The following is a 23170-nucleotide window of genomic DNA, read 5'->3' on the forward strand; positions in this document are numbered from 1 at the left end:
ACAGCTTACAAAAATTCTGTGAGGGCCAGAAAAGTGGGCTTGGATGCCGCACAGCCAGGGGAAGCCCCCTCACGCCGTGGGACTGGTATAGCTGAAACACCCCTGCTGCCTATGAGCTAACCAACATGTATGACAGAGACTGAATTCCAGGCACTCTGCTGTGGCTGCCCATAAAAACCAGAGACCTCTCCCATCATACGTAGCTGATCCTGCTTGTGGCTCCCACATTACTCAGTTCTACCTCCAAGTTTCACTATGGTGCATAGGCTTGATACACAGAGGTCTTCTTTGGGACCCTAGACAAAAGGGGGTCTAGAAAACATACACACACACTAACGTAGGTCTCCATTCTTGTTTTTACCTTTCCATTTCTCTACGGTACAAGAAAACATGTAAGAGTGTTTATGAGTGTTGGAATACTTGCCAGCTGAGCCAACTTGAGGTATATTCCACAGGTCCATTTTTTTGGCTATTGGAAATGGTAATTTCACATTGAAAATATAATTTTCTATTTTGTGAAATTATTTTGTGTATATTAGTCTTATATCCAATAAACTGGTTAATCACTATTATTATAATTTTCCATAGATCCTCCTGAGCTTTATATGAAGACAACTATACTCACAGTTTTGTTCCTTTTCACTTTTACACATATATTAATTAATGTATGTATGTATTTTGGCTTACTTCAATGCCTAGGAGACTCAGTAAGATGTTGAACAGAAGTGATTATATGAATCATCTTTGCCTCTTCTGATTTAGAATGGAATGCTTTTAATGTCTCATTATTACTTACAGTGTTTGTTATAGATTTTTTAAAGCACACATTATAATTTTAAAGAAATATCTTTCTATTCCCAGTTAGCTAAGTGTTATTTTTGTTGTTGTTTAATCTTGATTGGTTGTTGAATTTTATTGCATGCATTTTTTTTCTGGAATCTTTGTGATAATCACCCTTTTCTTGCTCCTTTATCCTATGAATGTGTTGAACTACGTTATGACTCTCCTAATGTTAAACTAACATTGCAAGTTTGGTATAAACACAACTTTGCCCTGATGTACTATCTGTTTTAGCCATTGCTGGATTAAGTTTGTCTTTATCTTATTTCTATTTTTTGCATTTTTATAACTAATTAAGATTGACCAGTAATTTTGCCTTCTCATGCATGCAATGTCAAGAATAAGCTGAGTATTTTGTTTCCCCAATATAATGTTCTTTTGTCTAGAAATTACCCATTCAGTGTTAATTTTCAAATTATCAGCATATCTTTTTCATAATATTATCTTTTAAAGCTTTACTGTAAATACAAGCAAGACACCTTCTTCGAAAGTGGCTTATCTGTGCCTTCTAATTTTCTTGACCCTTACTGCCAAAGGTTTCCTTATTTTTTTATATTTTGAAAGCACTAACATCTAGCATTTTTATTCAACTCATCCATATCTGTTATCAATTTCATTAACTTGTGCTCTTATTTTTTTTTCTTGCCAATATGGAAATGCATGAGATGATTTTTATCAAGTATGTGACAAATCCACAGTCTTTTCATCTACCATCACGTTTTCTTTTATAATTGCTGTCCTCGAATAGCATGGATATCCAAATATCCAGTACATTTAATTACCTGGAAAAGACCTGTGGCTTACCAGTGTGGGGGGTTTAACTAAATCCACTGTTGAAATATCAGATGATTAAGGGAGACGGAACTGCAGCATTGAAGCAAAAGAACTTCTATGATAAGTACATACGAACTTCACTGAAGAGGACAGCATACAATATAGAAAGGAGTAGGAACAGAAAGAGCGCGGATTTTGAAATCTTATATCCAGAATGTGCCCAGTCACTTACTGCGTATGTGATTTTAGGCGAATATTTTACCTCTCTGAGCCTCAATTCCATCATGCGGTAGTGCTGTTTGCCATGTGTTTCCATTTGTCCCTGTTCTGGGGACCTGGAAGAGCTGTACTTCTTGACCTCCTTTGTTTGGACAGGGCTGTGTATGTTACTGGTTCTGGCTAATGGGTTGTGAGTGACATGTGCTATTTCTGGGCCAGAACATATGGTTGTTGGATTGAGACCTTGCAGGGTCCTCTTCACCTCAGGCACAGGGACCGACAACTATCTAGATGATGGCTGCTCTGTCAGTTTGGGTCTCCAAGTCATTCCAGTAAGAATGGCTCAGACCCCCAAAGTCCACCATCCTGTGAGGGGCATGCGCCTGCCATGGACATGTAGTCGAAGTGAGGAATAAACCCCTGAGATATGGGGACTATTACCACAGCAAAATCTAGCCTATCTTGATTCTTGTATCTTATCTGTAAATTAAAATAACATCCTCTCAGGATTTTTCTGAGGTTTAAATGAGAAAACTGGTATGACAAGGTTGCCACAGTGCTTGACATATAACAGGAACTCAAAAAATGGCAGCTATAATGATTAAATAATAATAGAAAACTAGTTTTGAAAAAGTGTGGAAAATTGCTATAAAAGGAGAGCTATTTCATCCACTCATCCTTACGGGTAAGTTGTATCATCTTTTCAAGAGTGGGGCATTTTATTTTATTTTTAAGACTTCCTAATGACTAGCACTTATGCACTTATTTCTTGCCATCATGATATCAGAAACATAAATTGAGGTTGTATGTAAAGAATGAAAAAGTGGAAAGATTAAGCAAAAGAGAGAATGACTAATGGCATAAGATAAAATGAGTTAGTAATAAGTAGTTTCTCAATGAGAAGAAGAGATTATAATTATTAGTAAGCATACATTCTACTTAGTAAACAAAGGTACAAGGTATTAATGCGGCAGAAGAGATTTAGTTTGAACAGGCTTTCCCAAAATGTTTTCTGAGGAACACTAGTACTTCCAGTGGACTGTGGGAAAATGTTCCATCCCCATATAGCTTGAGGAAACTACCTGCTACAGACTGACTGTTTATGTACCAACCTAGGCTCCAAGGTGACAGTATTTGAAGTTTGAGTCACTGGTAGGTGATTAGGTCATGAGGGAGGTGCCGTCATGAATGGGATTAGTGCCTTTATAAAAGAGGACCCAGAGAGCTCCCTTGCCCTTTCTGCCACGTGAGGATACAGCGTGAAGACAGCCCTTTATGAACCAGGAAGCAGACTCTCACCAGACACTCAACCTGCTCGTGCCTTGATTTTGGACTTCACAGACTCCAGAACCGGGAAAAATAAATTCTTGTAAGTTACAAGCCACCCGGTCTATGGTGTTCTACTACAGCAGCCTGAACAAGCTAAGACACTACCCTTCTATTTGAGATTCAAGTGGCATATTATCTTAAAAATATGACATATAGAAATCCTTTTTACCTTCATTTTTGTATGTCCCATATTTCTTCAATGAATAAAAGCATTTTTGTTGTTGCTGTCTCTCAGACATAGTGTGTTGTAGGACAAACCTGAAAGTGCTGAAATGAGAGGAAAGAAATGGCTATTATATAATTTTAAAAATATATCACTCCTTTAACCATCTCTCAAACAATCTTTAAATCCCTCACAAATGTAAACACCATCTTTTACTTGCTGCATTTTACTCATTAAGTACCATCTACGTGATTTTTATGATATGTATCATCTATAATTTTACTTAATATGGTTTTCTTAAATAAATTCACTGTTTTTTCCCACATGAAGGAAAGGGGAGAATTTTCAAGGCATGTAACAAGGAATGGTTATAAAATCAAGAGGAAAATCAGAAGCCAATAGTGGCTGGCTGGACTAATTTAAGCCGTTTAGAGAGTCCAAGCAGAAAAAGATTATGGCATCCCACCCCACACACACTTTGAAAAACTACTGGTCGGCAAAGCATATACAGAAAACAAATTCTGAACCTTAACGTGCTGGCTACTTTCACACTTTTACTGGAGAACTATCAAATTAAAAAAGTCTCTCTCCTTGCCTCTCTCCACAGAACAAATTAAGAGACAGAAACTCAGATCAGATTTGAAATCATCGATACGAACTGGCATCTAGGAGTTCTCTGCTGTTCCTAATAACAAACGTGGTCAGAGGAGCGCAGAGGACACCATCACATGGCAGGTAGTGAATACGGATACGAAACAGAGATAAGCAAGAGTAGGGCTTTAATGTGGGGGTTGGGAAGGAAGAGGGAAGAGAGGGGTCCACCCAGTTTCCTGAGCCTAGCTGCCGAGAGCAGGCCATGAACGCCTGCCGCCCGCTGTCCCGCCGATTCTGACTGAACCTCTAGTACTGGAGGGCGCCCCTCCTACCCGACTACCGCCTACCGTGTCAGAATATGAATGTCGATGGAAAGGTTGGCATCAGAGCCAGAGCCTCATCAAGTTCCCCCTCAGCCAGGACAAGTACCTTAATTCTAAAGGTCTTCTTCACCTCTCGGTCTGACTCCTCAGAAGGCTAAGCCGAGCTACCCACCGTTCGGCAGGCTCTCCGCACGCTATAACGGCGCCTCCCTAGGTCACGACCTTACGGCGTCACGTGACTGCGGGGTTACGTAACGTAACGTGCCGCTGTGGGGCCCTACCTGACTTCCAGGGGCTTGGCTGGCGGAGGCCACAGAGTAGAAGGATGCATGTGACGTCAGGATTCAGGAGCCCTCAATCGTGAACTGTGACCGAGAGAACTGAGCCTCAGGAGACCACAGCATGTCCCATGACCGTAGAATATACACGACCAACAGCCGAAGGGAAGGTGCGGTGTTCACATGACGGCAGGCGCTTTGCCTGCCATGTGATGGTAGCGGCCACATCCCTGTTGACTCAGGGATCTGAAGATTCTGGTAGGCAGCAATCTTCACGAGATTAGAGATGGCTGAGCCTGATGTGTGACCAAGGGGGATATGTGACGGACCATAGCATCCATATGACTCTCAGAAGCAGGTCACCTTTGTGACTTGGAGGGCTGAGGCTGCCACAGGCCACTAGCTCCTGAGGGCCACATGACAGGATGAATCCACATGATGGGGAGGTTTTAGGAGTCTGCCATTCTCTAGCGACTTGAAAAGCTGGATCTACCACATGATCATAGTGGCAATAGGTCCAGAGAGACTACACGAGCTCAGGGTTTAAGGGCTCATGGTGCTGACATGGCCAGTAGGTCTGGGCCTGCCACATAACTGTCTGGGCCTGCCACTTGATGGCCGCATCCGCGTGAACATAGCCATAGGAGCCCACGGTGCTCAAAAGCTGGGTCAGCCTCCTGAGTGTAGCGTAGTGACAGTAGGGTTCTCCCGGCTGCGTGTTTCAGGAGGCCGTTCTCTTCATGAGAGCTGGAGATCTGAGATTGCCCACATTCCTGGGCTTCCCGTTGATGGTGGTGCCTCCGGATGATCTTCCTCAGAACACAAGCTGGCTTCACCTGCCCCAACCCCTTTTTAATGTGCTAATGTGCTTCGTTCGTGTGCTAATTTTTTTTTCCTAATAACACGTGGAATTTAATGCATAAATTAACACATAGCAATGGACTAGGTCCTCCCTAAATCCATAACCATTGCCATATTTTAGGGTCTACTTCAAAAACCTAAGCAGTGGGTACAGGTAAGCTTTGTTGCCATAATTTCATGCAAGTCTAAGAGAAATTAAAGCAAACACAGTAAGTGAATTTTAGCTGTTAATTTGAAGAAAATGTATATAATGATTACTATGTGTCAGGCACGTTAAAACGTCAACTCCTTTAATAGTGGCAATTCTATCAACTAGGTATTACGATTATTATTCCAGTTTTCACAGATGAGAAAGTGGAAGCACAGATGTGTTAAGTCACTTGCCTAAGTGGTAACTGAACCTATAGGTGCCAAACCAGGGTTTACTCCCAGGCACCCTGGCTCCAGACTTTGTGTTTCGATCACCCACAAGAGCCTCCAAAGAAAATTAAGAATAATTCAGTCTACCTTATTCAGACTAAGCGGAAAGGCATCCGCAGTTACTGAAAAGATGAGATCATAGAGGACCTCTTTAAAGTGCCATTTAAATAATTTCCAGTACTACCAGTAATTAGAACTAATCGTAGCTGAAGCCAGTTAAGGCCCTTGGATTCATTTTAAGGTATAAATATAAGCTTATCCTTAATAAGTGAAATATATGTGTATATAAAAGGTGGTATAAAATGCTAGACGTTAGTTGAAAACGTTTCCTTCTTTTATTTTTAAACACTCTAAAGAGAAATACTGCAGACTTTATGGCTCTTTTTCTCTAAATATAAATATTGCAGACTTTATGGCTCTTTACAGAATTCCAAAAGTTAAAAGTAAGCATAATCTGAATTAGATATTACTGCACTTATATTTTATTTGCATCTGCCTAGAAAGGACAGAGAAAGGGAAAGGAGAATATAAAATATAGTTTTGTTTTTTTTTTTAATCGAAGTTTTACAAACACCTCTTCTGCTGATTTGTGTGGAAAACTGAATATCTGTCTGTATATCCAAAGGAGATTTGAAGTGAACTTGCGTGTTTGCTGGTTTAGGCAAAATTAATGCTATACAAGCAGTGGGATTATTTTGCTGGCACCCTGCATCGTGGCATGGCTACATAAATAACCTGAAGAAAATATAACAGACCAAATTTTGCACCATGGTTAAATTTGAATATACTAGTAAGGATAACAGACTGTTTGTAGTTGTAAGCCTATTGAAGGAAGTAGTGATTTTTTGGAGTGACTCTGTTTGGGCACATTGGTGTTACTTAGATAATTTTGGAAAATTATTTATGGGACAAATGTAAATGCAGGGTATGAAAATGGAGCCACGTGTTTACAATAGAGCCTATTATGAAACCTCAAGATGGAATTAGGAAGCATCTGTATACAATCACTGGATGGAATCCGCCATCAAGACCTGATGTCTGTCCCAACTGAAGCTTCTGTAATGGACAAATCCACTAATGGTGATTGAGGTCAACTTCTTTCACCAAAAGGCAAACCCTGGAGTTCTAATTATAATTTTCTTGCAAAAGGTTAGATATTCTCCTGTCAGAACTAATGGTCGTATCATTTATTCTTGCCCTGCAATGATTACCAGGAGCTATTTTAGGATTAAAAAATATATTTAGTTACACCAGTGGGTGCCTGTCAGCTCTTTCTTACATACATTGGGGAAGGGACGGTAAGGCTATGGATAAACACCTATATGAACACAGCTTATGTGAGCTAGGCAGTTTAGGCACTGCACGTATCAGGTGCTGTGTCTGTTTAGGTGAGGCAGGCTGATAAGTTATTCTTCTTGAATGTTGTTTGGCAAGGTTTACTGGGAACAACTTTTACTTCTTTTATATTTCTGTTTTGGGGTGGACGTTTTGGAGGTCAGTGCTAGTGGCTTTGTTTAACACAGAGAAATGGGAAAGGAGAATAGCAGACATTTGTGATGCTGCTAAATTAAACACAAATACTCAAATGCTTTTGGTTCAAACACAAATATGTACAACTCAAGTAGAGGTCCTAAGTGAATTTACTTTCAGAAAGGAAAATTGACTTAATCTGGTAACATTATCCAAGAGAACTTATCAGATATTGCTGTACCTTTATAGAAATGGTAATCGAAACATGTTTTTCTTTGTTCCTTTAAGAAGCTCGTTAATTAACTAGAAGTGACTTTACTGTCAGTGTCAAGCAATGGGAAAGAAGAGAAACAATTGTAGATAGTGCTCCCTGTCAGAGTACTCAGTGTGCGTCCTTCCCCCAGCACAGTGTAAATTTTAACAGCTCTAGGTGATGAGCTCATTCTTGGGGACTACCACAGCGAGGAAACAAAAAATTACATCCACAGTGAAAACTTCTTTTGAGGCCAAAGGATGATAAGAGTCAAGAAGGCAGGGTTTCCTTTCACGGTTTTTGCTCATAAACTATGTCATTTGTGATGGTATGATTCTCTGGTACAGTTTGAAAATCCCTTCCGGGTGAAGACCATTTAAAAATTAAATAAGTGTGTTTCAAGGCTTTAAAAATTATTAGACAGGGAGAATTGAAGTGGTCCTAGCTTGGCTCTTGTTATCCACTCATTGTAACTATTTTTTTGCCACACCCCCCAAATAATTCTAACTATAGTCTTTGAAAGTATTGTGATATGTGTTTTTACGTAAACAGCCACATTGTTTTCTTGTTACGATATCACACTGCCATCTACTGCTGGTGGATATGTTCCCATATGATGTAAATGAGTGACATTTGCCAGCTTTCTTTAGGATAGAAGCAGGCTTTGAGGACTAAGTCATATCAATGAACTCTGCATTTTCATCACATCACCACATGATATTTTAATTATCTAATTCATGTAGCCTGTTTGGGTCCAAAGATCATCTAAAATGTACATGATGCTCTACCTTTTTTCCCCCACAAAATCTGGAAAAACCTGGCATATCCTGTGCTCTCTAAAAACTGACAGGCACTTGTGATAGGTAACTATCACTGGATTCTGAAATTCTACTTTAGTCTAGTGTATCTGTTTTTATATGGGACACGTTGATGCAATTCAAAGTCTCCCAAATAGGGAGGAGTATCAAGATGGTGCAGTAGAAGTATGTGGAGCTCACCTCTCCCCACAAACACATTAAAAATACCCCTACATGTGAGGCAATTCTCTCAGAAAACCAACTGGAAACTGGCAGAAGATCTCCGACACAACCAAAGCTGCAAGGAATATCTCTACATATCCAGGAAGGACAGAAAAAAATTTTAAAGACATGAGGACAGTCCTGGCACTGCTGGGAGAGATCTGTAAAGGAGAAAAGGTACACATAGGCAGACCCTTGCCCCGGGGAGCCCCCTTGCCTGCTGGAAAAGCCGCTGGGATAGATGGAGGGGCTGGAAAAGCCTAAACTCTGCTCACAAGGAGTGCATGCATGCTGGCTTGCTAACAATCAGGGCAGAGAGAGACTGGCACTGGTGGCTGCTGCCTTGCTGCACTTCCCAATCCAAAGCACACACAAGGTGGTGGGGCCACAGATGCACACAGCAGCTGAGCATTGAATCTTAGGTAGACAGGTCCAGGGAGAGGACTTGATCTAGATGTGTGGAGACAGACCGCAGGGCCTGGGGTATGGTCTGGGCCAAACCAAGGAGCCCATTGTCAGCCTGCACATAGTGGGGGCAGGTCCTGCCACAGTGCCCATTATCAGTGTGCACACAGTGGGGGCAGGTCTGGCCATGGTGGACTTTGCCAGCACGTGCTCCAGATGGCGCCATGGAAAGGCAGAGCAGCTGGGCACTGCATCTCGGTTGGATGGGCACAGTGCAAGGGTATGCAGTTGTTCATTTCACGGTGGGAGCACACTGGCCCCGCTCACTCTACACCATAGCTAGGAGCCAGATCTGGAGCTGACAGGTCCTGGGAGAGTTCTGACACAGAGGCAGCCCAGGTTCCAGGCAGTGGCACAACCACCTCAATTCCTGCAGCCACAGGGCTCCAGCCCCCAGCACCAGCCTACTCCACACCACATCCCAGCACTAGGTCTGGGGTGAACACAACAGAGAAAGAGATGCAACCATGTGCTGCTTCTGGGCAGAGCCATGGATGCCTGCACTGGAGGCACATAGGTTTGCAGTGACCTCACGGGCCTCATTAGCTTCAGTGGTCACCTCCTTTGCATCAGGGCATGGGCTCAGGGGCAGTGGAACCTGACTGAACCTGACCCTCAGGGCTTCTGCTCCAACATCTGGGAATCAGACCCCAGCCCCAACAGGGCTGTGACAGCCATAATGCAAAGAGGAGGCCCCAGCCAACAACCAGTGCAGCCTCTGGTCAACACAACTTCAAGCACACACCCTATCAAGGGAACAAGGGCCAGCACACTTTAAGGAAATACGTGGCAAGCACCCACACCAAAACCAGCCCTTGCACCTAAAATATTGGACTCATACTGTCTACAGAGGGATCCTCCAACCTAAAAACACCCCTTCAAGAACACAGTAGATTCATGTCTGTCCTAAATTCAGAGACGAAGAAAGTTAAGTAGAATGAAAAACAGAGACACTATTCCCAATAAAAAGAACAAGAAAAATCCCCTGAAGGAACAAATAATGAAGGAGACCTCACCAGTCTACTAGACCCCAGATTCAGAAAGGAGGTAAGGAAAAGGCTAAAGAAATTAAGGAAGATTATTGATAGAAATGCAGATCACTGCAACAAGGAAATAGAAACTATAAAGAGAAATCAATCAAACTGGACAATTCAATTGCTGAGATAAAAAACAAACTAAAAGCAATAAATAGCAGACTAACCAAAGCAGAAGAATAAATAAGTGATCTGGAAGATAGAATAATGGAAATCACCAAATGAGAACAGCAGACAGAAAGACAAATTTTTTAAAGTGAAGAAAACATATGAGATCTATAGGATAATATAAAGCATGCGTAATATACATAATCATATGCATAATGGGCACAGTCATATGCATAATAGGGGTACCAGAAGAAGAGGAGAGAGAAAAGGGGATAGAAAATGTATTTGAAGAAATTATGGCTGAAAACTTCCCAAACCTAAAGAAGAAAACCGATATCCAGGTACAGGAAGCACAGAGGGTCCCACACAAGAAGAATCCAAATAGAGTGACAGCAAGACGTAGCATAATTAAAATGGCAAAAGTGAAAGATATAGAGAACTACAAAGTCAATTGGAAAACAGGGTTTAAAATGGCAGTAAGTTCATACTTATCAATAATTACTTTAAATATCAGTGGACTAAATGCTCCCATCAAAAGACAGTGGCTGAATGGATAAAAAAAAAACCCAAGAACCTACAATATGCTGCCTATAAGAGACTCACTTCAGGGCACAAGACACAGACAGATTGAAAGTGAGGAGATGGAAAGCTATTTCATGCAAATGGAAACAACAAGAAAGCGAGGTGAGCAATACACATATCAGACAAAATAGACTTAAAGACCATAAAGACAAAGAAGAACATTATGTAACTATAAAGGGATCAGTAAAGAAGAGGATATTACACTCGTTAGCATATATACACCCAATAGAGGAGCACCTAAATATGTAAAACAAATACTTACAGACATAAAGGGAGAAATTAACAGGAATACTCTAATACTAGGAGACTTTAACACCTCACTGACATCAATGGACATATCTTCCAGACAGAAAATCAGTACGGCAACAGAGGCCCTAAATGACACAATAGACCACTTGGACTTAATTTTTACCTGCAGGACACTACATCCCCCAAATAAACAGAATACACATTCTTTTCAAGCGTGCAAGGCACGTTCTCTAGGAGAGGCCACATAGTAGGACAGAAAACAAACCTCAACACATTTAAGAGGATAGAAATGACTCCAAGCATCATTTATTACCACAATGTTATGAAACTAGAAATCAACCACAGAAAGAAAAATGGGAAAAGAACGAATACATGGAGACTGAACAACATGCTACCAAAAAACCAGTGGGTCAATGATGAAATCAAAGAAGAAATCAGGAAATACTTCAAGACAAATGACAATGAAAACACAACCTTCCAAAATCTATGTGATGCAGCAAAAGCAATTCTCAGAGGGAAGTACAAAGTGATTCAGGCCTTCCTCAAGGAACAAGAAAAATCTCAAATAAACAAAAAGAGAAAAAGAATTCGAAAAAGAAGAACGAAAAAATTCCCAAAGTCAGTTCTTTGGGAAAGATCAGAGGGAAATAATTAAAATAGAGGTAAAAATAGAAAAGATCAATAAAACCAAGGGCTAGATTTTTGAAAAGACACACAAAATCGACAAACTTCTAGCCAGGCTCACCAAAAAAAAAAGAGAAAGGGCCCAAATAAACAAAATAAGAAATGAAACAGAAGCAACAACTAATACCAGAAAAATACAAAAAAAAATAAACTCACAAAAACCAAAACACATAAGAGAATACTATGAACAGTTATATGCCAGAAAATTAGACAACCAAGAAGAAATGGACAAGTTTCTAGAAATATACAGCCTGCCAAATTTGAGTCAAGAAGAAACAGATAATTTGAACAGACCCATCACTAGAAATGAAATAGAATCTGTAATTAAAACAAAACAAAAACTCCCTGCAAACAAAAGTCCAGTACCAGACAGCTTCACCAGTGAATTGTACCAAACATACATAGAACTTATACCTATACTTCTCAAACTCTCCCAAAAGGTTGAAGAGGAGGGAACAGTCCCAAATTCATTCTATGAAGCCACCATCACCTTGCTACCAAAAGCAGACAAAGACACTATCAAAAAAGATAATTACAGGCCAATATCTGTGAAGAATATAGATGCAAAAATCCTCAACCACATATTAGCAAACCGAATCCAACATTACATTAAAAAGGATCATACACTGTGATCCAGTTGGATTCATTCCAGTTGCTCTGATAGCCTTATGGGAGTTCCCCTCCCATAAGGCTTTTTTGTTGTTTTTCCCTTGCTGCTTTTAATATTCTCTCTTTATCTTTAATTTTTGCCATTCTAACTCCAGTGTGTCTTGGTGTGATCTCCTTAGGCTTGACCCTGTTTGGGACTCTCTGTGCTTACTAAACCTGGATATCTCTTTCCTTTCCCAGGTTAGGGATGTTTTCAGCTATCATGTCTTCACATATGTTCTCTGCCCCTTTCTCTTTCTCTTTCTCTTCTCCTTCTCAGACCCCTATAATGCAAATGTTAGTACACTTGCTGTTGTCCCAGAGGTCTTTTAAACTGCCCTATTTCTTTTTCTCTTTTTTCTTTCTTCTATTCTGCTTCAGTTATTTCTTCTCCTCCGTCTTCCAGCTTGCTCATCAATTCCTCTGCATCATTTCATTTACTGTTGATTCCGTTTAGTGTATTTTTCATTTCAGTTATTTTATTCTTCTCTGTGTGGTTCTTCTTCATATTTTTGAAATCTTTGTTAAAAACTTCTCACTCTGTTCATCCAATCTTCTCCTGAGTTCTTTGAACATCTTTATGATCATTACCCTGAACTCTTTATCAGGTAGATCTCCTATCTGCACTTCACTTTGTTCTTCTTCTGGGGTTTTATCGTGTTCCTTTGTTTGGAATAGATTCCTCTGTTGCCTCATTTTGTCCAATTTTCTATTTTGTTTCTCTGTATCTGGTAGGTTGGCTATATTTCCCAACCTTAGAGAAGTGGCTTTTTGTAGGAGACGTCCTGTGTGTCCCAGCCGAGCTCTCCCCTCTGGTCACCAGAGCTACATGCTCCAAGGGTGCCCCCTGTTAGGGCTGCGTGTGTCCTTCTGTTGTGAACAGCACACTACTGTGCATGGTGTGGTAGGTGTGGCTGGCCCCTGTTCCAGTGGGTTGCCAGGCCCTGCCTTGTGCAGAGGCTGGTGACCACTGGCGAGTGAGGCTGGTTCATGAGGCTACTGGCTGCAGTGCCTCATGAAGTCCCGGGATTAGCGCTGGCCCACTGGTGGGTGGTGCTAGGCTCTGCAGTGTGTGGTGGTGGGGCTAGAGGTCCTGTATGTAGTGTCAGCCTGCTGGTGGGCAGGGCCAGTTCCACATCGCTGGCTGCCGGGTTTGGGGGTGTCCAAAAGCTAGTGTTGGCCCACTGTTGAGTGGGCCTGGATCCCAGGGCAGCTGGCTGTGGGGACCAAGGTGTCTTGGAACTGGTGTTGGCCTGCTGGTGGTTGGGGCTGTGGCCCAGAGAGTCCTGGAGCTAGTGTTGTCTCGCTGGTGGGAACAGCCAGGTTCCTGGGTCTCTGACTGCTGGGCCTCGGAGTCCTGAAGCTAGTATCTGTTTGTTGGTGTGTGGGGCCAGTTCCTGACATAGCTGGGTATGGGGTCTGGGGTGTCTGAAGGCTGGCTTCATCCCACTGGTGAGTGGGGCCAGATCCAGGAGCAGCTGGTTGAGGGGCCCAATGTGTCCCAGAGCTGGTGCCAGGCTGCTGGAGTATGGGCTGGGTCCTGGTATGCCAGGTGGCAGGGCTGTGGTGGTTCTTGGGCTAGTGTTCCCAGAGGAATATTCCTTTTTACATATTTACAAATATGTACACTAACAGAAGATGTTCTTTAATGTTATTACATTTTTATAAGACTGAATTTCTTCTAAAAGCTTGAAGCTTTTTTGTTTTTTTTTTTGCGGTACGTGGGCCTCTCACTGTTACGGCCTCTCCCGTTGCGGAGCACAGGCTTCGGACGTGCAGGCTCAGCGGCCATGACTGACGGACCCAGCCACTCCGCGACATGTGGGATCTTCCTGGACCGGGGCACGATCCCGTGCCCCTGCACCGGCAGGCGGAATCTCAACCACTGCGCCACCAGGGAAGCCCAGCTTGAAGCATTTAAAGATATTCCATATTGAAATTTAATGGTGCTCTTTAAAGAAAATTGTTGCTGATCATAAATGTTGACAATTTTCTTGCTTCTCATCTTTCATATCTTTATGAACTCTGTGTTGTATGTTTACAGAATGGTAATACTTGATAAAATTGTAACTATAAAGAATCCATTCCCTTCTAGTCAAACTATCCTGACACAATAATATCAAGTTACGGTAGTAAAGAAAAAGCTTTGCCAAAAATTTGAGAAAGAAAATAAGATTTAATTACGCTACCATGGATGCCTTTGTGGTTCTTCCTAAACTTACTGCAGGGATGAGAGCTCTAGTGCTTTGTAACTACCCATTCACTAATTCAATGTAGGTATTTCCTGAGTAGAAGTATTTGTTACCTGGAAAGACATAGTAGTTGAAAACCATTTGAGCTTGAGTACTGTGGGTATTATGCTTATATTGATAATTGTGCTTTCAAATGGGGCCTGAAGGTGACATTTTTGTTTACCTATGCAATATACATTCCTCATCTTCCTAACAGGTCTCAGATTTTCATTAGTGCATTTCCTCCCTCATACAGTCTCATGTTTGGGGGGAATTTGACTGCTAGTTCCAAGGGTGAGACCAGAGTTACTCTAGATCTCACGCAATAATCCTATGTCCCTAGCCACAGTCATTGGTTCAAGATTGGGCCTGAGTCTTTATATCTTTGAGCCACTGGATCAACTAATCTAAAGTCTCCTCTACCTCTGGGCTCTCAGTTATATAAGCAAGTATATTTCCTTATGGTATACACAAAAGTGGATTTTACTTTCTGTTACTTGTAACTTTGTTACTTACTGCTATATCTGTTTTTGAAGATATGTTATTAGGTGAATGTAAGTTCAGAATTTGTAATCTTAATACATTTTCTTTTATGGTTTGATAGCAGCCTTCTTTGTTGCAATTGCTTGATGTCTATTTTGCCTGATAGTAATACAAATTAACCACGTTCCTTTCAGTTTTACTGATCATTGGTATTTTTTACCATCACTTTATTTTCATCCTTTCTGAAAGTCTACTCTACCTGCTTCATAACCTACTGAAACACGTTCATAATGTCTGTATTAGACTGTTCAGACTGCCACACAAAAATACCAGGGACTAAGTGGCTTAACAACAGAAATTTGTTTCTCACAGTTCTGGAGGCTGGAAGTACAAGATCAAGGTGTGAGCAGGGTGATTTCTTCTAAGGCCTCTCTCCTTGGCTTGAAGATGGCCATCTTCTTGCTTCTTTTTCACGTGGTTGTCCCTCTGTGTATACACACTTCTGCTGTCTCTCTGTGTGTCCTAAACTCCTCTTCTTATAAGCACACCGGTCAGATGGGATTAATGTATCCCCTAACAGCCTTAAATTAACTTAATCCCCTTTTAAAGGCCCTATCTCCAAATCCAGTCACGTTCTGAGGCACTGGTAATTAGGGCTTCAGGATATGAATTTTGGGAGAACACACTTCAGTCAATAACAAAACCTAATGTTAAGATGACATTACCATAGAAAACAAGAGAGCAGAGGCAGGAGCAATGATGCGGAGCAGGCAGGAGGATGGCATGTTAGGCTTTCATTTTCCTGTAGCTTCTCCAGTTCCTAAAATTCTCTAATGGCCAATGAATCCCAGGCCTTTGACTGGGAAACTTGCATTGCTACTACCTCAGCCTGGACCTAACGGATGGGAACTAGTCATCCACACTAGTTAAGAGCTCACAGCTTAAAATCTAACACTTTCCTATTATCAGTAGATCTGCTGTTTTCTTCCAAGATACTTGACCCTTCTTAACCTCAGCTTATTAATTAGCCACAGAGACAAAATAATTAGTCATACAACTCCAACTGTGAGAATTAAATGAAATTGAGATCTACTTCTGCACATCATCAGGGCTGTTTGCTGGGTGGAAGGTTTGGAAAGCTGTTTCCTCAGCCATTTATGCACAGCATGTTCAGGCTCATTCTATTCTAACAGCTCTATATTCTAGGTCATGCCACAGCATTGTCTATGAGACATGCAGAAGGGGAAGAGTTGCATCTGTGCACTGGGGTTAGACCTTTTGGGGGCCCAATTATCTCACCAAATACCTCCCTTACTATTTAGCAACCAGAGCCACTTGCAGTTCTCTATTTCGACTCCTAAACTTCAGGAAGACAGAGACATTGTCTGAATTTTTTCATGGTCCTATCTTCCCTTCTTAGCACAGAGCTTGACATGCGCTAGGTGCATGAATGAATGAATAGGTGGGTGAATGATAGTTATATTCCAGACATACATGTTCCTTCTCTGACAGTTAGTAGCCCCTGGCAGGCCAGAGCCTTAGCCTTATAGCTAAGTCCAGTGGTTAGGACTCGGTGCTCTCACTGCAAGGGGCCCAGGTTCGATCCCCGGTTGGGGAATTAGGATCCTGCAAGCCGTGCAGAACAGCGAAAAAAAAAAAAAAAAAAGATGGATGCATTCTGTTGAACGTAAATTATAACTCAGTGAAGTAGGTTTTTATTATGTCATTGTATCCCTTCCAGAATCTAGACCTGCATCATGCTCATATGTGGAATCAACCTGTATTTTCAGATTGAACTGTACAGTTGGGTTTTTCGTTTGTTTTCTTGCATGCTTGTTCTTTTGTTTTTTTGTTTGTTTTTTGTTTTTTTTTGTTTTTGCCACAGCCAAGAATATTCTCAGGATCTCCTGACTTATACATACACCCACATGCTCCCCACCCAGATTTTTCATAGGCTCTGCAAACGACATGGTCAAAACAGAACTGTCAGTTTCCTGGCATTGCACTGAAGCTGGTCCCCCGTTCATTTCCCCAGCGAAGAAAACCACCCTAACCCAGCTGCCAAAATCCACATTCCAAGAGACACACTTACTTCTTCTCTATCCCTTACCACAAACGTGGACTTCATCAACAAGTTCAGTACTTCCAAGATACATGTCATTTCAAACCCCATCTCACCCCTTCCATTGCTATGACTGTGGTCTACGAGACTGTAACCTCTCACTGTCATGTGTGTTGTAGCCTCCTAATCTTGTCCCTTGATCTTACAGTTGCTCTAGTTCAGTCGGTCCTCCAAGGAACATTTAGAATGAACTTTAATAAAGTAGATTATAATAATAATTTCCCTTCCTTTCAGAAAGCACCCATCATAATAAGATCAAAAGCCAGAGTCCTTACCATGGCTCACAGGACCTTCTGTTATTGGGCCCCTCCTACCATTCTCACCTCATTTTCTAACGTTGTCCTCCCAATACACACTGGCATACAAGCTGTTCCCTAAAACTGCCAAGCTTGCCCATATCTTAGGGCCTTTCGTCTTGCTCTTCCCTCTGCCTCGAGGGCTCAGCTCCGATATCTTCCCACTGCTGACTGTGTACTTCTTGTTATTTGAATATTAAATCTAAGTTACGCCTTCAGAAAATCCTTCCTTGCCTTCCCCACCCTAGTCATTCTCTGTCACATTTTCCTATATTATTTTCTTAATGGCTTTTAAATCTTGAGTGAATCAACCCCTGTAGAATGTGAGCTCCATGAGAACCATGACCCTGTCTGTCAGGTTCTCTGATTTATCTTCAGTGCCTATTACAGTGCTTCACATATCATTGGTAACCAATAAATATTGGTTGAATGAATGAATGAGTGAGTGAATGACGTAGATTAAGCACGCTAAGTTGTGAGGACTCAGGCATAGTCTGGGACATGGGATTTGGGCGGATGGGAGAGTGAGCTCAGGTGTCTCTGAAGCAGCAGTTTTGTTTGAACCCATGAAAACTGTGGTTGGAAAACTGGGTAGAAAGGACATGATAATTGAGGTAGTGCTTCTAGCTGCCTTGGGTATGAAAGTGTAGCATATGTTCTATACCAATTCTCCTTCTTTCTTAATAAAAGAATCCCACATTTATTTGGTACAGTAATGTTTCCAGTAAAAGAACATATTTATAGCCTGCTTTGCAGGCAAGAATGGTCATATGACCAACTCCTACCTAATGAGGTGATGGCAGAAGTGTTGTATAGTAGTTCCAGGAAGGTAGCTAAAAGGGAGATGAATTTCTCAGACCAAGGTATTTCTCATACCATCTGTTGTGGACTGAACTGTGTCCTACTCAAATTCATATGTTGAAGCTTTAACCACCAGTACCTCAGAATGTGGCTGTGTTTGAAGATAGGGTCTTTAAAGAGGTGATTAAATTAAAATGAGGCCATTAGGGTAGACACTAATCCTATATGATTGGTTTCCTTATAAGAGGAGTTTAGGACACATAAAGAGATACCAGGGTGTGTATGCACAGAGGGACAACCATGTGAACAAGGACTAAGAAGGAGGCCATTTGCAAGCCAAGGAGAGAGGCCTCAGAAGAAACCAAACCTGTAGACACCTGGACCTTGGACTTCCAACCTTTAAAATGTGAGAAATAAATTTGTGTTGTTTAAGCTACTCAGCCTGTGGTATCTTGTTATGGCAGCCATAGCAAACTAATACACCATCAGATAAGGTTTTCAATTTTGACATCTGATTAGAATCAACTGAGGTGAACCTTGAAGATACTGATGACTGGGCTTATCCCTAGAGGCTCTGATTCAGTTGGTTGAATCTGCGCATTAGAGGGGATCCTAATGGATATCCAGAGTTGAAAACCACATGTCTAGCAGAAGAGTTTTGTGCACTCCATTGAGCAGGCTGAGAGTGATGAATCCAGCATCATTTAGAAGGCATCCCCCCGTATCTCCCTCCTTCCACTGTTCTTCCTCTCCCCCATATCCCCCTTCTTTTTCTGACCTATCCAGATCTCCACAGACGGACCCAGAGATGCCCCCACCTCGTAATCCTGTTCCATATCCAAGTTCAGTCCTAATTTGAGGAACATTTAATAGCTTCAGCCCCATTTCTGCCCTCCCTGTCAAGAAAAGTGAGTCTCGAGGGGCCTCACATTCTCTTACTCTGCCTGTTAGCCAGAGCCAGGGCAGCTCTCTAGAGGTAACTTCTTGCCTCTTAATCCAATTATAAAATCGATGAAAGACATGAACAGAGGGCAAATAGGCTTAGGAAAAGCTATTCAACATCTTTAGCCCACATGCAAATGCAAATTAAAAGTACAAAGAAATGTTAAACCCACCTATCCGAATGGCTGAAAAAAACAGTGACAAAACCAAATGCAGGCAACACTGGATAAACTGAGTCACTCATACATTGCCAAAGGGAATGCAAAATGGTACAGGCCATCTGGAAAACAATTGGGCAGGTTTTTGCAAACGATACATGCAATTACCATACGATACAGCAGTTGCACTCTGGGCAATTTGCCCAGAGCAATGAAAATTTATGTTTACACAAAAACCTTTACATGAAGTTCATCACAGTTTTACTCACAATACTTAAAAAGTGGAAATAGCCCCGATGTCTTTCAATGGGGGAATGGCTAAACAAAGTGTGGTACATTCACAACATGGAATCCTATTCAGCAGTAAAAAGGAACAGACGATAGACACACTTTACAACTTGGATGGATCTCAGGAGAGTTATGCTGAGTGAAAGAAATCCATTCCTACAGGTAATGTACTATAGGATTCCATTACTATGACATTTAGGAAATTATAATTGTGTTTGACAGAGTGTAGGGATGTGGGATCAGGAAGAAGGTGGGTGTGGCTATAAAGGCTAACATGAGGGAACCGTGTGGTGATGAAACAGTTTTTGATCTTGTTTGTGGTGATAGTTAGAACACCTGCATAGCTGGTAAAAGTGCATGGAATTATATGTATGAGTATTATGCACAGGCGTTCTAACACACAAATGAGTGCATGTAGAACGGCAAAATCTGTCTTTAAAACTTTGAACTCAAGGCATACCAGAGAGAGATTTGCTTCCTTCATAAAGATATGTATATTCTCATTAGGAGAAAGAATGAAAAACGCATTTCCACAGTGCCTGCCTTAGCCCTAAGGCTGAGCCAGGCCCTGCTACTGAGTCTTGACTTTTAAAGAGCCCTTGAAGTCCCACAGTATGCCATATACTTTGGGCAGGTTTTCTCAGTTTCTCCTTGGGATGGCTGTGTGACAAAAGGATCCTGAGTCCCATTTCACAGACAACAAAGCTGAGGCTCATAGAACTGACAGCACCTCTTCAGATAAGTGGCAGGATTCAAATGAAGTTACATCCCTTGCCCTAAGAAGAGGACACAGAGCAGCCTCCCTTTGAGAAAATGGGCTTCCAAGGCTTGAGAAGTGAGCCTCTTACATTCCCCTGATATTGTGGCCCCATGGGTGCTCACCCAAAAATCCCTCTTGACGATGAAGATGATAGTGCACATTTGTGTGCACATACATTCTTCACGTTATAAACATTCATTACATTCAATTTTATAGAAGAACAAAGTAGATTTTAAAATTGAATTGACACTGTGTGTATGTGTGTGTGTGTGTTTCTATATGTCCTATGGCTTGTACAGTCCACGTCACAATCTTTTTCTTCATATCAGACCAGAGCTTGATTCCTATCTCAGATTTAGATATGGCAGAAAAATGGTAGATACAGAGAAATTGCCACCAGCAAGTGAACAATTCCGGAAAACACTGGCTAAAACCATTAACCCAGAGCCCAAACTTCGTCCTCACTCTCCTTTGCCAAGCTCCCTGGTCAGAGCCTCAGAGCATCAATCCTGGATCTGGCCAGCAGGTGGCTTCCACCTCCATTTTTCTTTTACAAAGAAAATGAGCGCATGACGCCAAGAATAAGAAGATCTTGGGATGTTTTGTTTACTAAGACACTAATTATGTTTGTGAAATTTATATGTATTACTAGAGCAGTCCCATCTGCTGTTGACCGGAAAAGAACATCGAGTTCATTGAGGTATCTCCTTCCCTCCTAAGTGTAGTTTGAAGTGTCCACGCTGCAGATGGGGGTCCCTCCCAGAGAGTAGGGTGTTCACCCTCCAGCCGCACCCACCCCGTAGAGTCTGTCCAGAACTTTTCCCATTCTGTGTCTGTCATACCGTGTCCATGACACTGGACACAGCCGCCAAGACCCCGCTCTGGAGCCCCATTCTCTCTTCCACCTCCCACCAGTCCTGCAAAGCCCTTCAACAGCGGACCATTGCCAACACGCTACTGCCACCTGCTATTTCGTCTTCGTATTCAAGACCCGGAGTGTATGTTTTTACCCTCTGCTTTTACACCTAACAGGTTCTTCAGACAAAACTAGAAGCATTCTATACATAGGTTCATGGGCTGGGTTTTGAGGAAGAGGATGGAATTTTTTTGCTCTTTGAATGAAAGTCTTTGTGGAGAAGTTTGACCATCGAGGTACGAAGGTGCCACCTCGTGACAGTGGACTGAACTGAAGCATGAACATCGCTGAGCCAGAAGGTGGGAGGGAAAGGCCTAAATCCAGAGAGCTTTCTGGAAGTCTGGGTGGAAAAGGGGCACACTCCGGCTACAGGGATACTGAGGTATCTAGACAGAAAGTGCAGCTTCTTTCTATGCTGAATGGAAAGCTCTATGTGATTTCAACAGAAAGACCATTTTTGTTTTTTATATTTTAACAGAAGGATTTTTTTTAAGGACCTCTGGATAAAGGGGTATACACCTATATAAGCAAATCTGGATCCCTGTCATTTATGATCATTGTAACCCACCTTGGCACTTATTGTGACCGTATTTCCATGTAAATGAATTTCTGTGATAATATTTTCAGTTACTTGGCAATAAAATTTCACTTATTTTTTTATATTGACCTCTTGTTGCATCATATGGATGCTCCAGAATTCACTTTTCTAGTACCAGTGATGTAAATATAGTTCCTTTACCACGTTTTCTATTACAAACTATAGTGTGCCTAACATTCTTGTTCATATACATGCAGATATCTTAGTAAGCATTTTTATAAGTTCCTGAAGTGTTCTTTCAAAACAATGAAAAAACTATTTTATTTGAACAAACTCTTACTATTTTATATTTCTAACAATACTATATGAAAATTCCTGTTTCTGCACACTTTAGAAATAATGTGAATCACTGCTAATCTGATAGGCCACAAATCCTCTCTTCTTGTCGTCACTATAACTCGTTTTTGCTGCCTGACTAGAATTCCATCCTATGGATGTGACATAATGGAGTGTCACAACCTCGTGTCATTTGGAATTCAGTGTTCCTTATATTCCCCATTGTCAAGGCTGTGTGGATGGCATTTAACTGTGCTGAAGGGCACAGCTCAGGATTCATGTGGCTATTTGCACATGAGCTGAATGTGTCCTCTTTGAGCACACATTGCACTCTCTGGTGAGAGTCCTAGGATTCAAAACGCAGCCTGGTCGATGCATGAATATATATGGTGTGAGTGTGTCAGTGTATGGGTGCATGTGTGTGTGTGTGCGCACTGACAACCACATTTCCTTCTGTTTCATTCAGCCCCTTCATGGCCTTGCTTCTCATTCGTTCTCCCTTCCTAAATCCAGGCTCAGGAATGAAGGTAGGGAATTATCAGGATGGCAATCCTTATAACCAACTCCTATCACCATCCTTAACTGCGTCCATCCTGAATGTAATTTGCTTGGTATGGTGGTACAAAAGAAGACCAGACCAACATCATATTGTATTTTTATTTTTAATTTCTTTTATTTTAAACAGCTTTCTTTGGGTAAAATTTACAGGCAATAACGTTCACACATTTTAAGGGTACAGTGTGATGATTTTTAGTAAATGCACGCAACCATCACCATAACTGAATTTTAGGCATTTCTGTAGTTCCCAAAACTTCCATAATGCTTGAAAACACTGAAGCCCCATACCCATACTTAGTACCAGGCAAGCAATGATTTGATATCTGTCTCTACGGATTTGCCTATTTTGAACATTCCCTATAAATTGAATCATACAGTATTTGGTCTTTTATGTTTGACTCTGTTCACCTAGTATAATGGTATCAAGG

General features: G+C 41.5%; 1 protein-coding gene across 1 annotated transcript in view; it reads right to left on the reverse strand.

Annotated features, from left to right (window-relative positions):
• Positions 1-5046: 5046 nt before the first annotated feature.
• The window catches only part of LOC309796252 (nuclear RNA export factor 2-like), a gene marked incomplete at both ends in the record, with an annotated part of 34516 nt that continues 16392 nt past the window's right edge, over positions 5047-23170 (reverse strand). Inside the window, one exon of the mRNA XM_082609296.1 lies at positions 5047-5232. Within this exon, the coding sequence (XP_082465422.1) occupies positions 5047-5232 (186 nt within the window). The remainder of the gene's footprint in view (positions 5233-23170) is intronic.

This window comes from Mesoplodon mirus (assembly GCF_964341445.2).
Source record: "Mesoplodon mirus genome assembly, chromosome: X".
Classification (NCBI taxonomy): Eukaryota; Metazoa; Chordata; class Mammalia; order Artiodactyla; family Ziphiidae; genus Mesoplodon; species Mesoplodon mirus.